Raw genomic sequence first — 14,689 nt, 5'->3', positions numbered from 1 at the left:
AAAATTTGTATGCAGTTTTAAGAAAAATGACTTTTCTTGTCCAGTTGGGGATTCTCTTCCAAGACTGGAGCTTTAATGAGTGAGGGATGACATTCTATTCTAGACTCTATTTTGAAATCTGGGTCAGGAAAAATTGGTTAGTGGTTCAGAGTAGAAATCCCTACAAAAAGTACTCATCTTGCCTTAATATTGAAAGGAAATACTGAGAAATCCATATCATTTTTATAGAGATTATTATAAGATTGGTTGAACTAGTAAAATGTGGCAGCTCTAATTTTCAAGACATTTGTACTGTATGTGGACTCTAAGTGATTGTGACTCTTGGTATTTGTGGCAGGTGGACATGTTGAGTGAAATTAACATTGCTCCCCGGATTCTCACCAATTTCACTGGAGTGATGCCACCTCAATTCAAAAAGGATTTGGATTCTTATCTTAAAACTCGATCACCAGTCACTTTTCTGTCTGATCTGCGCAGCAACCTACAGGTTAATTGCTTTGGCTTAAAACTCTATCATGCCTTCCTGAAAAGAATTTTCTATGCATGATCCTATATGTGGCCCATTTGGGAGTTAGTATTTTCTTTTTCTTTCTTATTAAAAGATTTATTTTATTTATTGGAAAGTCAGAGTTACACAGAGAGTGAGGCCTTCCATCTGCTGGTTCAATCCCCAGATGGCCGCAACGGCCAGAGCTGCTCTGATCCGAAGCCAGAAGCCTCTTCCGGATCTCCCATGAGGGTTCAGGGGCCATCTTGTACTGCTTTCCCAGGCCATAGCAGAGATCTGGATCAGAAGAGGAGCAGCTGGGACTAGAACCGGCACCCATGTTGGGATGCTGGCGCTCAGGCCAGGGCTTTAACCCTCTGCACCACAGCACCTGCTCTGGGAGTTAGTATTTTCAACCTGATTTAAGAACTGTCATTTCTATTACTGGGGTGAACTTTACTGGATTATATATTTTACTGGGCCATTTCATCAGTAACACATTGCTGTAGTTTTCCATGAAACCACCCGGCAAGTGACTGAATTTCCCTAAGAATAGAGCACTGACAGTCATTCCCTGTTTTATACAAAAATGGATTATGTTAACTCTGCAAAATGACTTGAGGTTGTATTGTCTTTCCAATCTTAACCATGTGACAATGCATATTTTGACTTGAGAGTTGTATCACAAGTACAGTGATACTGTGTGGTAAACCTCTGACTTCTTGAGGAACACCACAGCGTCAGCCCCAGAAATTGTGTGCTAACATCACCAACTCAAAGCATGTATCTGCCATTCAAATCACAAGGTTTAAGAAGTTTGAAAATACTGATGCTGTAGTTAGTGCTCTGCAGGAGTGAAGTTTTCTGTTTTGCTCACTTAGGTGTCCAATGAGCCTGGCAATCGCTACAACCTCCAGCTCATCAATGCACTGGTGCTCTATGTAGGGACTCAGGCCATTGCGCACATTCACAACAAGGGCAGCACACCTTCAATGAGCACCATCACCCACTCGGCACACATGGACATCTTTCAGAACCTGGCCGTGGACTTGGATACTGAGGGTGAGTGAAGCCCATCGGTTCTTAGTAAAGTGCTATATGCTTTTCATCACAGTGTATTCACAAAAGCATGTGTTAAGCCACAAAAGAGCATGTTCTGACAGCACATTTACAAGCCTGGCTGGTTATTTTATCCTTTTATTGGAAATTACCTTTTTGCTTAATACAGAAAACAGAGCAAGGCACAAAGACAGGAATTATCCAGAATCCTGCTATTTTTCGGCCAAAGATTTCATATTTTGCAGAAAGTTCACAGTACAACTCCAATTGCAGGCTGTATGTTTCCTAGTTGAGCTACATTTTTTCTGGTGCTCTGTATTTATTCAAGACTTCAGTTAACAGATTAGCTGTACAGCCCTGATCCTTTTAGCATAGTACACTTTAGAACCACTCTTAATATTGCTGTTGCATCTAAAGAGGGTGATTTTGATTATATTTGCTGTTTACCAGTTTGTAGAAGTGATTTGAGACAGCTTCAAATAACAGAATTGAATACTAGTACATGTAAGAACTTAGCAGTAAGAAGACAGTCTATAGGAAAGTGTTAAGGGTCACTGGTATCTCTTACAAACATGAGCAGTATCGAGCAAACCCAGTTATTCCAGTATAATGTAGTGGTTGTCAAAGCGTTTTCTGGGAACATTTGGTAGTATCCTTAATACCTTTTAAGGAGGGCTGTTAATAGTAAAATAGCATTTGCCATTTACCCATTTGCCATGGTTTTCCAGTTTATATGAAATGTAGTAGCAGATTACATGTAAAAGCAGAAAAGAGAATCCAGATGTCTTCTATTGAGAAAGACATTAAAAAGCTCTTCAAAAAGTAAAATGGTAGCATTCATCACTGAATATCAGGGAAGACTTTTTTATTAACATGTTTTTATTGTATAGCTCTTACTTACAAATTATGTTTTAAAATCTTGTAATGTGGGAAATACTGATAAAAACAGAAAAGAAAGCTTCTGGGATCCTGAGAACCACTGGTTTAACTACAAGTGTCTACAAGCAGCCTAAACTCCAGCCAGTTGGAACTGTTATCCCATGCTAGCCTTTTAAAGCAAGGCCTAAGTTGAGTTTTTGTACTTCCTAGGTCGCTATCTCTTCTTGAACGCAATTGCAAATCAGCTGCGATACCCCAATAGCCACACTCATTACTTTAGCTGCACCATGCTGTACCTTTTTGCAGAGGCCAACACTGAAGCTATCCAGGAACAGATCACAAGGTAAGATTTTTCACATGCTTCTGCCTGGACTTTGTGTTATCAGGCATCTTTTACATGTCTGGTAATATGTTAAATTTGAGATTGAGTTTTGAAGAATATGGAGATAGTTCCTGCCCTCCCCAATAATTAGGATTTTTTGTTTTATGCATCAGACTAAGTGGAGAATTACAAATCTTTTTGAGGTAGAAAGTAGTTCACAATAAAAGGCATGTCATTTTGATTGAAAGTCAAGAATTTGAAGAGGTAAAAGGAACAACATTTTTAACCAGAGCCCTGAATTATGCAAGGCCAATTAAAGTCTAATAGTAGTTAGTAATCTGTTGTAGACTGCTTGGACTTCAGCACTAGAGACTGGGGAATAGTTAAGTCCCAACTGAGTAAGATACATACAGGTTAACTGCCTATTAAAGCTAGGAACTTCATCTGGGTCCCCCCACTGGGTAGCAAGGACTTAACTGCTTGAGCCAAGACCTGCTGTGCTTTCCTAGGTAGCTCTAAGCAGAGCTGGGGCCTGAACCCAGAGATTGCAGTGTGGGAGACTGGTATCCTAAGTGGTATGAGTGAGATGCTGCAGCAGAGGTGCAACTCCCTCCCCACACTACTTCTGACCTTCACAAGAGTCTTTGATTCACTGGGTCTCCCACATGGGTGGCAGGGGCCCAAATACTCAGGCTACCTGCTTTTCTAGGCCATTAGCAGGGAGCTGGATTGGAAGTGGAGCAGCCAGGGCCCAAACCAGTGCTCACATGGGATGCCAGCATCACAGGCAGCAACTTAACCTTCCTGCACCACAACACTGGCCCCTAAAAGCACATTTTAAATGTGCATTTCTAGTACTTACAATGTAAAGTGTGATATTCTTCAGAATTTAAATGCCAAAAGTTACTGCTTATAGATGGTAATGTACACTTTGTGATTATTTCTTCCTTAGGGTAAATTTAGAAATAATTGGATGTGAATATTTAAGCCAATATTGTTAATATTCCATTGCTCAGCAAGAATCATGATTTAAACCCAGATATTCTAACTAGAATCCATCTGCATGACCACACTGTATTGTATCAAGATCAATTCAGCTGTCTTTTTCCTAACTCATCTCCCTAGTAAGCCTTTACAAAAAATAATGGCACGGTTGTGAATTTCTATGTAATGCTGACACTTTCTTCTTTTCCCCAGGGTTCTTTTGGAACGGTTGATTGTAAATAGGCCACATCCTTGGGGTCTTCTTATTACCTTCATTGAGCTGATTAAAAATCCAGCGTTTAAGTTCTGGAACCACGAGTTTGTACACTGTGCCCCAGAAATTGAGAAGTGAGTTTTTGTTTGCATCATCTAAGGATGAGCAGCTTGGGTCTGTGGTTGAGATGCGTTTCTGATAACTGTGTTCCATTCTTCAGGCTATTCCAGTCGGTTGCACAGTGCTGCATGGGACAGAAGCAGGCTCAGCAAGTAATGGAAGGCACAGGCGCCAGCTAGATGAAACTATGTCTCCGTTGTAAAGGTGTCAGCCTGGAGGTCCCAGTGCACCAAGTTCATAAACTGAAGAATCCTTTCTGCTCTTCCTGACTTTCCCAGCCCTTTGGTTCTTGGGTATTTGCCCCAACTACTGCTGGGGTGAGCCTCCCTGTCTATGTGGGCACGTTCCAAAGTTTAAATGCATTTTTTGACTCTTGGCCAAAATTTAGAAGATGCTGTGAATATCATTTTCAACTTGTGTAAATATATGAAAGAGAAAACCTTTGTCTGCAGCTTCTTGGGTCTGTGCAAAATGTGTCCGAGGAAAGCATACTTATAATGAGGCAGGCAGTTGATGCCATACGCTTGTCTGAAGGCATAGCTCGTGGTGTCTCTAAGAATAGTGTATTAACTTAGTTTTTTAAAATGTGAACCATGGGAATGGTATCCTGGGGGTTTCTAGTTTGCCCTTCCCAAACCTGTTCTAAAGCTGAACACAGAATACCACTTGTACCAACTAGCTTCTTCACCTTGGCCCCCTGAGATGCGGTCAAGTCTAACATTCCTTCTGATATAGAACCTAATCTTAAGAATTCCCTCCATTACCTCACTGAATAGCCCTACAAAGTTGAACAAAAAGACAAAGGACCAATACTACCCTTATTTGTAAGGATTAAGTATTTTGTAGCCTTTTAAGTTCCTGGGCATTGGCTCCCCCCACTTCCTATATATGAGTCACTGTGCCTTTCTCAGGAGCAGCAGCCAGTGCTGGTAAAGAAAGTGGACAGCCCAGTGGAACACCAGCTTCCTGCTGAATGAGATCTTTCCCACTCCTAAGCTGACCTGTCTACATGTCCAACAGTATTTTTGTATAGTAATTACCTTTTCAGCAAGAGATACACCATTTTTAAGAAAAACTTACCTTTCCTTTAACGGTGGTCAAGTTTTGAAGACCAACAGTTCTCACAAAGGGCCATTTACAGGGTTGCCTAGATCCTAATAAAAAAGGTTTTGACCTCCTCAAGATAGATACAGGTTCAAACTAAGCTTCCTGCAAAGTCCCTGAGTACAGTAAGACGACCTATCACTACCGCATTTCTGCAGGCTTTAGTTAAAATCGAGACACTAGTGATTCGAAAGCATGCTGTTACCAGTCCTCGAACACATCACCCTTACCTCAGAGTTCATCCTAGCACATCTCTGCTACTTTTCCTTCTGGTATTTAACAAGAACGGCAAAAGATCCACACTTTCTTCCTTTTCAAGCAATAAAAGTTATCAGCCTAGAATAAAGTTCTTTCTTCTGTTCCTTCAGGCCATTTGGAACATACTAAAGAGTCATTTCCAACAACTGGTGTAAGATCATCTTCTGACCATAGCGAACCTGTAAGGCTTGCTGTTCCCTCCAGCTGAGTTTGGTGTAGACCTCCTTATTACTGAGTAAATCCTGCTCACTTTTTAAGTCTGTGGTATAGGTTTGCAGGGTCAACAGAACACTGTCTCGAAGCAACTGTTTCCACGGTGCTTTGAGCTTGGGGATATTTTTGAGTGTCAGGCTGCCCTCTTCTTCCCTTTTATCATCTCCCCATCCATCCTGGTCTTTAAATTCTCTGAACTCCTCAGCAGCCATGCACAGTACCTAGAAACAGACATGGAGCCCCTTAAGTTAGGTCATACTACTTATATATTTCCAAAATTGATGTCAAGTGTCCCCTCTCATCGCCTAGTTTTATTTTGCTCCCAGTACTCAAATTTGTCAGCATAATGGCCATTCTTGGCTCTTTACCTTCAGTGTGGTGGTCAGTTCCTCTTCAGTTAGCACCTCCTCACGTCCAATTACAAACGCACCCTCTTCTCCTACCATCTCCAGTTTGCACAAGAAATCCCAGCGCTCATACAGTAGGAGCCGTTCAGCCTCAACTTTTGCTTCTGTAAATAAATGGCGTCAAAGACTCAGTATACCAAAGGCTCATTTCTCCTTCAGTCTACAAGTCATTTGCTCTATCAGATTCAAAGAGCTAAGGAGACACTCACTCTGTAGTGCTGCTTCACGAACTGTCACCATTTGGATGTCGGCTGTGTCATCTGTGTTGTCAGGATATGGTTCAACAAAGCCATACATATGAATCAGTTGCCAATTAGCCATTTGTCCGTAAGTGTTGAAAATCTCATGGCCTTTAGGAATGGGCTGAGTGGCCACCATGCGAAGATAATCCTGGGGTGGAAGGGAGAAAAAGCCCCCAGCAGGTGTAGGTCAGCTATGGGACTGAGGCTGTAACTACCAATGGCCTTTTACTTCCTGTTGGTCTCACCCCTTTATGCTACAGCATAGGGCATAAATTAAAAAGGTCAGTCTCACTAGGTAAATCTGCTCAGTCATCTTTAGCACTTAGAAAAGTTGCCAGTTTTTAAAAGAACACAATAGGAAAGACAAACGGGGGAAAGGGTTAACAAGTACTCCCTCCCCGAAGAAATAACCACATCCACTAGTATTTTAATCCCGCAACTTCTCACATGAAATGGAACTGGTATAAAAGCAGCCCTGGGCTCATCTGAGACTTCCGGCCTCTGAATGAGCATCCCCAGCTGCTGCTGCCCCTCCCAGAATCTGCGCTGACAGGGCAGCTGCTCCAGGCTGCTATGCACACTGCACCCAAAACAGCCACGGGGGAACGGAACATTGTTATGTAGACCCCAGGGCCATAAGCACTACATAAATCAGGAGTAATCCCGGCCTTGAGGGCTTTAAGCTGTTTCGTGTTGAAATTATTTTACTATAATATGCATAGAAAGGTACACCTGTGAGGAGCTAAATTCACCCATTCATTTCTGAGTAGGAAAATGGAGCCCAGTGACAACACTGGTTTGAGCAAATACGCAATCACCAATGCACTTAGGAAGAACTAGGTGGGATCCACTCACTGCAGAATATTCTAGATTGGCATTGTGATTGGCTAAGTGGTTTAGAATGTCTGCTGCAGGCACCATCAAAGGGGAGTTTGGCTCCTTTTCATCCTCCTCTTCCTCCAGTGGTTCTTGAAAGCTGCCACAGAGAGAACTTGGCTAAGGCCCAGTCTGGGGTGAGGGACTGGGGGTGCAGCTCACTTGTTCTTTCCCCCCTTGTCCCTCAACATTGTTCAAGGATGAGGGTTGGTCCTCCAGGGCTCTACTCACTGACCTGTAGGCCATCACAAGGGCCACGAGCTGATGGTAGAGTTCCAGGGAGTGAACCTTGGGGCTGAAGAGATCAGGATGGGCTTCCATGAAGGGCAGCACGATGGAATAGTACTCGCTGCGGATGCTGGCCAAATCCTTCTCCACGGCCTCAGGTACGCCCGTGCCCTGCAGCAGGCGCCGGCGCTCCTCCTCTGGCCTGCAGGGACACTCCCACCCAGGTGCCCTTCAAACACTCGCCAGGACGGGGGTTTGGGGGTCCCTGGCCCGGGTACTCCCCAACCCTTCCCACAGCTCTCACCAGAACATTGGGTGCTCCAAGCGGCCCAGCTCAGGCCACAGCGCAAAGTAGGGGCTCCATGGCGAGGCTGGGGCCTGCAGCTCGTGAAGCAGCGCCAGCAGCAGCGGCACCCAGCCCGACTGGCTCTGCAGCGCGCCTCGCTCTGAGGAAGACAGGGGTGAGTTGCCCGGCCCGGCCCGGCGGGCCCGCGTAGGTGCCCTGTGCCGCCCCATGCCCACCTCGCTCCAGCAGGTCGCCGATCGAGCAGGTGTGCTGTGACAGGATCGCAGCCCGCGGCACCGCGAACAGCAGCTCGCCGCGCTGCACGCTCTCCCGCGCCACCATGCCGTAGCCCGCCACCGTGCCCTGCCGGCTCACGGCCACCTGGGCAGGGGAAGGGCAGGGAAGGCCGGGTCAGAGTGGCCCCTCGGCCCGCCGCGCCTCCTCCACCGCTCCACCCTACCCTCGCTCACCTTGGGACTCAGCTCCAGCCCCACTTGCTGGCACCAGCTCAGGAAGCCGGCCACCGGGTCCGCGCCGCCGCCGCCGCCGCCCTCCGGCCCCGCCACCTGAGAGAAGCAGGCTCAGTGACCAGGCGCTGCCCCGCAGGGTCCGCGTGAGGCCAGAGCAGACGGCGGCGCGTGCGCGTTGCGGACGACGGGTGCTGGGTGGGGGAGGGGCGCGCGGAAGCCGAGGCCGAGGACCCGGCGAGAGAGGAAAAGGGGCGCGCAGGCCGCCCGCCACGGCCGGGGAGGAGCGGGCCTCGCGCCCGCCGCCCGCCACGCGCCCGCCACTCACCCGCGGCCGTTTCGCCTGGGTCGCCATGGTCGGAGCGTGCACGTCCGGGCCGGCCAGTGCCCGCGCACCGGCGTTTCCGGCGTCCGCGGCCCCGCTGCAGGGGCAGGAGGCCTCTAGCCCCGCCCAGGCGCCGGAACCACGTGGGGCAAGTTTGGTAACGCGGGGAGCAGACGCTCTGGGATGCGCGGCAGGTGGCCTCGCGGCGCCTTCTGGAGTGGGGTTAGGGGTTAGAGCACGCGCAGTGGGCGCGCAAAGGCGTGTCCCGGGCTGCTTCCAGCCCGCTTCTGAGCCACGAACAGCCCCTCGACCTGTCCCGGGGGGGCGGGGGGGGGCGGCTCAGACTTCCCCCGCTTCGGGGTTGGCAGGTGGGGGCCTGGCAGTCGCCAACCGTTTGATCTCCATCTGCGTTGCCCACGGCCGTGTGTCCACTTAGAGCAGTTCGTGGATGTGTTAGGGTGGCGTGGCCTGCAGGGCGCCCGGATCTCCGAGACCCGCTCCGCCTGCACCTTCTGCGGAGCTCCTGGGGAATTTTGTTATTTACTTCTTTATTAGCTGATACACAGCATAGAGTATTTATTGGGTAAATGAAGAATGAGTGAAACAAATGCTAAAGAGCAGCCGCACGTTGTTGATTTTAACTTGCAAAGGCGGCAGCGAGGGTAGAACGGCGCTCACAGCACAGGTGCGGGTTTTGAAAACAACGCCAGAGTTCAGCTCTCAGCTTGGCCTCATTAGAGCAGATCCCTTCAGAATGAGCGTTAGCATTGGAAAGGTGAAGAAAGTGCTAAGTCCTGGGACCAGAGATAGAAACAGCCTCTGTCCTCACTTGGCACGCTGTATCCCAAGATGAATGCAAGCCGCCCGGACCTCACCATTGGCCCAGCTTCATCACACGTACATTCTTAGTTTATCATTTAGTCAACAGTTAACGCTTTCTTTGTTGACAAGGGTTTTATTTGTTTTACGTTTTGTCATCTCAAAGTCTCATGACACCAGCCACCAGAATACACAAAAGTAGGCTCTTCACTTTGTACAGAGAGGGAAAGAATAAATTTCAGTAAAAGTTCACCTCGACCAGACAACCTCCACTGAAAATCACACACGGGAGGACCCAATATACATATACATATATATATAATGTATAGATATTTATAGATATTTCATCTGAAAGAACACAGCAAAAGAAAACGATTCAGGTTCGCAGAGCTATATCTACAGTAAGAGCTCTCAGTCACATTGAGTTTTCAAAGGAAGCACATGAGTGGATAGAACTGGGGACAGATTAACACCCGACCAGGCTCTGGAGCAATCTAGTGATGGCTTAAGGTTGCAGGAGGGAGGGGAGCTGTGCCCAGGACACAGGGATGCAGGGGTCCTCTCAGCCTCAGAGCCCCCGCCCCTCCACAGCCCTTCAGTGTTCAGTGCTGCCTGCTGGGGTTTGTGACAAGTGACGCAGGCTCTGACACAGGCGGCTCTGCTCTCTGGGCCGGGAGATTCTACCTGGTAAGGTGGACGGATGGCAAGGGGGTGGCGCGGTCTGGGTTTCAGGTAGCAGGATGGGGCTGGTGTGTGTGGGGAGCCTTCCCCTCTACCTGACCACCTTGCTAACTCCAAGAGCCTTCAGCTCCCCCTCCCCCACAGCACTAGGACAGAGCAGGCCCAGGCCAGGCCCAGAGGCAGAGCCGGTGATGTGGGGCTGAGGGGTCTGGCTGCCTTGCACCAGTCTCTCCAAATACACTCTCTTCCTTCGTGATGCCTACAGGAAGCACAGGAGTAGCTTTACCAAAGCTCTGCCTGGAATCACCACGCTGCTGCTGACTGGAGCCAAAAAAGCAGCCCACAGGCACGCGGCTGCCCCTGCCTCCGGCCACCTGCTGGCTCCCGCGAAGTCCCTGCAGGGACACACAGCACACACAGGCCATCCCAGTCTGGTCCCTCAGCCCCTGGTCAAGTCATACAGAAATAGGACCAGGCGGTTTCTGTGTTAGGGAGGCCTTGGCTCAGAAATGGGACAGGACCAGGGACTGGCTGAGTGTGTGGGCCGGATGGGACAGGACCGGAGTTCCCACCCTCAACGCTCTCCATAATGGGTCTTCCTTGGGCCCTGACTCCCTGGCCCTACGGCACCAGCCCAGCTCAGCAAGCACCAGGAAAAGAGCTGCCTGGTCAGAGTGCCCCCTTGTGGCTATTGCCCAGATGACTGTTACCTGTACTACAAGACAGAAACAGGTGTGCTTAGTGGGGCGGCTGGCGACACCCAGCCTTCGGGGCTCCTCGCCTCCTCACCCTCCCAGTGCTGTGTCCCGGCTCCCCTCTCAAACCTGCCTGCCCAGGGCTTGTCCCATGCTCTCTCTCTAATCCAGATTCCTTCCCTAGTGAATCACTGCCCTGCCCTGCCCTGCCCATACCAGGGCTGAAGGGAGTTGGATGAGGGGTCCAGGTCAGCCAAGTGGACAGGTTGAGCGAGATGTGGGTGGGGAGGAGGGAGCCCATCAGAGCCTTGGTGGGGGGGGGGGAACTTCCGCTGCAGCATCGAAGGTGGAGCCCCTCGGGTTTTAAACAGAAGAGAATTAACACGGTTTCCTCCCCTGTGCCCTCACCAAAACAAACTAAAGGGAACATGAGCCAGTGCAGGGATGGCAGTGGGACCTCGATGCGGGCGGGCGGGCAGGTGGGTGTCCTCGGCGGGACCACGGGCTTCAACAGGACACCTCCATGGTGTGGTTGACCTGGCCCAGCCCCTCACTGCTGCTGTCTGAGTGGGTGCAGGCCTGTGGGCGGCTGCCATCCACGGAGCTGGCGCTGGTGAGGGACGCGGTGCGAGAGCGTGCGAGACGGGTCATGCTGGCCGAAGGCACTGTGGACAGAGATGGGAATGGGCGTGGGTGAGTGCCAGGAGGCGGGGCGGGCGCCAGCAGGCAGGAGGACGAGGCAAGCAAAGCGGCCGGCGAGAGCTGGCTTCCAGCAACACAGAGGCCCAGCCCAAGCCAGGGCACAGGTGCTGGCTCCAGCGGGCCCGAGGCATGCAGGGCCAGCGACAGTGAGGCTGCGGCCAGCAGGGCCCTTGCTCCCAACAGTCGACCAAGGCCATGGCCAGAACGGGTGGTGCTGGGGTGTGCCGCTTCCCAGGACACCCTCTGGAGGGGGATGGTGGGGGCAGCAGGATTGCTGCTGGAAGGCGGACACAGCCCTTGGCCTGCCACGGCCTCAGCTGGGGGCGTCGCAAGTGAGACCCTCCGGAGCTCGGCCGGCCACCTGGGCCAGCCCGGGCCGTTCCTCAGAGGCAGCTCTGGCTCTCACTCCACTGCCTGGAGCAACCTAAAGCAAGACCGCTCCCAGATGCAGCCAACCTAGAGCCGTCCAGCGGGGACCCGGCCCGCCACGGACCCGGATCTGCGCGAGGGCAGGCATCTTTTAGGCGGGACACAAGAGGGCTCCAAACCACAGCGAGATGCGGCCTGGCTGCAGCACTGCGCAGAGGAGGGAGCCGCGAGAGGCTGGGCAGGGGGTCCATGCATCAGGGGAGGGCCACGGGCTACCTGCTCCTCCGCTCAGCCTTCGGTCCTTCAAGTACGCAACTGAGAGAGAAGACAGAGCCGGCGGGGGCGGGGAGACACAGAACATGGTGAAGACGGCGGTGGGCCGAGGCCGGGGCATTGAGATGGGCCGAGGACACGAGACAGAAGGGTTGGCATGGGGAAGGCCTCGGGAAGCCTGCTCTGCCCGCCCACCCAAGCAGCGGCCACAGGAACCACAGCAGGGCTGACCTCTGTCTGGCCTGAGGGAGCCCTGACAGCTGGGCAGGGGTCGGCGGGGGGCACTCTGAGGCCCTTTCGCCAGCCTAGGCTGCAGACACTGAGGGACTCATGTGGGCGAGACCACTGGGGCCCGTATCCTCCTCCTGGTGCCCATCATCCTGCTGGGCCTCGTCCCTCCCCTCCATGTAAACACAGCGGGGAGACCCTTGCAGCCTCCGGAAGCCCTCCCTCCTGCCGCTTGGGCTGCCTGGCGGGATTTTTCCCAGGACCCCTGAGAACGCAGCCCAGCGCCTGCAAGAGGTGCTCATGCATTCATCCCCCAGACGTTCACGGGGCGCCCAGGGCCCAGCTCAGAGCCCCGCTGTGCCTCCCTGCCGGCCTCGGCCTCTCTCTGCCCTACTTCCCCGTGGAGAGGCTGGCGGGCCCTGGCGGCCGCAGGGATTCTGTTCCTGGATATGTGCGCTAGCCTGCCCCGCCACGGAGACACAGGGACAACAGAAACAAGTTCAGGGGGAGGAAGTTTGCTGCCCAGCTGCCGGGAGGAGCAGGTGTGTCGGGGAGAGGAGGTAAGAGCCAGGCACTAGAGGGGTGTGTGTGTTCTTGTGTGTGCATGTGCGCATGCGTGTGTGTGCATGTGTGCACGCGTGTGTGTGCACACCTGTGCGTGCCCGTGCTGTGGGGGCCCTGGAGCAGTCTACAGTCTCCTCACCCCTGCACAAGGGGAGGTCACAGGAGAGGAGGACCAGGAAGCTGGCTCCACCCTGGGCCCCTGTTCCCTCAGAGTCTCAGGCCACCCCCAGGTCCAGCTGCCTTCAGCTCTCCTGACACCTGATGGCCCCTCCTGTCCTCCCTGGCCTCCGAAGCCCAAGCCCACTGGGTGCTGTCTACCACCTGTGACAAGAGGCCGTCTCAGGTGCCCAGGGCACAGCCATGCCCTGGGCCCAGCATGGCTATGTGTGACGTGGCCTCAGACGGGCTCCCTTGGCAAGACCCTGCCCCGGCCCAGCCCCGCCCCGCCAAAGGCCTGGCACTGCCATCCAGTGACCCAAAGCCTTCCCCAGGGCACAGTCCCAGACAGCCGACTTACACCAAGCCTCACTAGGACAGTCCAGCAGCTGGGACCCGGCCAGCTCGCCCCCACCCTGTGCCTGCCCGCCAGTCTCTGGGCTGGGGGTGTGCAGGGGTACTCACTGTAGCCCATGCCTTGCAGGAAGTACTTGAAGGCTTCGGTCAGCTTCCCCGGCTGCAGGAGGCAGGACAGGCACACGCTTTGATTGGCTGCCGGGGATTAGGGGGAGGGGAGAAGCTTCCCTGACCCCCAAGCCCCCTCTCCCCCCGGCCCCAGGTGATACACAGGCTAGAGAGCCGAGTCTCACCTGTGTGACCTGGGGAAGCCCTCCAGAATCTGCCATCTGCAAGGCAGAGAACAGCGTGAGCTGAGCAGACCCCTCACCCCCGCCCCCGGCACTCCCACACCTGGCCCCCTCCCTGAGGCTGGCCCAAGCAGCTGGAGAGGAAAGTCTCACCTTCAGGAAGGTGGTGGTGGTTGGGTCCAGCTTGGAGTTGCACTCGACCTGGGGACAGGAGCCGGCTTTAGCAACAGCCTCAGCCCACCCCCACCTCCAATGCCAAGGCCGGTGCTACTTGCAGGGCTGGTGAGGACAGCGAATGCAGGACGCAGGTGCACACCAGCACCCAGGGGCCGGGCGAGGCTGCCCCTCCCTGGGCTTTTTCCCCGAGGCCTCCCTAAGAGCTGGAAATCAGTGAGCAGCCCCCTGAGGGGCCAGAGACCCTCAGAGCCCACTTAAAACTGCTGGTGGGACAGGAACAGGGCAGGGCATGGGCCAGGGTCACTGGCAGGCTTGGTCTGGAAAAGGTCCAGGGGCTCAGGAGTCGGGCAGTGAGGGGAGGGTGCCAAGGGTCAGCAGCAGATGCTGGGCCAGGGCTCAGTGGGCCCACCCTCCTGGAGGACACCGGAAGTTCTGTGTGTTCCTGGCATACTGGCAGCTGCTCTGGGCACCCCTGGGCCCTGAGTCCTCCAGGCACCCCTGGGCCCTGGGTCCTCCAGGCACCTCTGGGCCCTGGGTCCTCCAGGCACCCCTGGGCCCTGAGTCCTCCAGGCACCCCTGGGCCCTGGGTCCTCCGGGCACCCCTGGGCCCTGGGTCCTCCGGGCACCCCTGGGCCCTGAGTCCTCCGGGCACCCCTGGGCCCTGAGTCCTCCGGGCACCCCTGGGCCCTGAGTCCTCCGGGCACCCCTGGGCCCTGGGCCCTCCCCTGCAGCAGGAAGTTGCACCGGGTGGGGATACAGGGCACAATGCAGGGAACTGGTCCTGCCCCCCACCCCGGCCAGACGCAGCCCCACACTCACCACCCCGTCCTCAGCAGGGGCGTTGTCCCCGACCACCAGCATCACGGGGCAGCTGCAGACACAGAGGAAGAGGGCTGTCTGGCCCGGG

The 14,689-nt window shown here is 53.3% G+C and overlaps 3 protein-coding genes across 19 annotated transcripts in view; 1 reads left to right on the top strand and 2 right to left on the bottom strand.

Annotated features, from left to right (window-relative positions):
• The window catches only part of CNOT1 (CCR4-NOT transcription complex subunit 1), an 88,661-nt gene extending 84,157 nt beyond the window's left edge, over positions 1–4,504 (top strand). For all 9 annotated transcript variants that reach the window (XM_051846836.2, XM_070061972.1, XM_051846837.2 and 6 more), the window contains exons 45-49: positions 338–487; positions 1,369–1,549; positions 2,636–2,768; positions 3,945–4,079; positions 4,166–4,504. In XM_051846836.2, the coding sequence (XP_051702796.1) occupies positions 338–487; positions 1,369–1,549; positions 2,636–2,768; positions 3,945–4,079; positions 4,166–4,244 (678 nt within the window). In that variant the 3' untranslated portion in view covers positions 4,245–4,504. The remainder of the gene's footprint in view (positions 1–337; positions 488–1,368; positions 1,550–2,635; positions 2,769–3,944; positions 4,080–4,165) is intronic.
• Positions 1,669–8,602, bottom strand: SETD6 (SET domain containing 6, protein lysine methyltransferase). Of its 3 annotated transcripts, none has more exons than XM_051846838.2 (9): positions 8,475–8,602; positions 8,150–8,245; positions 7,916–8,060; positions 7,698–7,839; positions 7,401–7,595; positions 7,145–7,265; positions 6,257–6,437; positions 6,009–6,151; positions 1,669–5,861 (listed from the first exon to the last, which is right to left on the bottom strand). In XM_051846838.2, exons 1-9 carry the CDS (start codon positions 8,499–8,501, stop codon positions 5,553–5,555), a joined length of 1,359 nt encoding a protein of 452 aa, XP_051702798.1. In that variant the 5' UTR covers positions 8,502–8,602; the 3' UTR covers positions 1,669–5,552. The 3 variants fall into 3 exon arrangements, with proteins under 3 accessions (XP_051702798.1, XP_069918080.1, XP_051702800.1); XM_070061979.1 differs by having other exon boundaries at positions 7,208–7,265; XM_051846840.2 differs by having other exon boundaries at positions 7,401–7,460.
• An 804-nt stretch (positions 8,603–9,406) lies between these two features.
• The window catches only part of NDRG4 (NDRG family member 4), a 40,102-nt gene continuing 34,819 nt past the window's right edge, over positions 9,407–14,689 (bottom strand). For 5 of the 7 annotated variants that reach the window (XM_070061973.1, XM_070061977.1, XM_051846841.2 and 2 more), the window contains 6 exons: positions 14,602–14,653; positions 13,759–13,806; positions 13,609–13,644; positions 13,424–13,475; positions 12,014–12,052; positions 9,407–11,331 (listed from right to left, as the gene is read on the bottom strand). In XM_070061973.1, the coding sequence (XP_069918074.1) occupies positions 11,174–11,331; positions 12,014–12,052; positions 13,424–13,475; positions 13,609–13,644; positions 13,759–13,806; positions 14,602–14,653 (385 nt within the window). In that variant the 3' untranslated portion in view covers positions 9,407–11,173. The remainder of the gene's footprint in view (positions 11,332–12,013; positions 12,053–13,423; positions 13,476–13,608; positions 13,645–13,758; positions 13,807–14,601; positions 14,654–14,689) is intronic. The other 2 variants (XM_070061974.1, XM_070061976.1) reach the window with 1 other exon arrangement.

The sequence above is a fragment of the Oryctolagus cuniculus genome, chromosome 18 (genome assembly GCF_964237555.1).
Source record: "Oryctolagus cuniculus chromosome 18, mOryCun1.1, whole genome shotgun sequence".
In the NCBI taxonomy this organism is placed as follows: domain Eukaryota; kingdom Metazoa; phylum Chordata; class Mammalia; order Lagomorpha; family Leporidae; genus Oryctolagus; species Oryctolagus cuniculus.
Note: the sequence above shows the minus strand (reverse complement) of the source record. Positions and strands in the feature narration are given on the sequence as shown.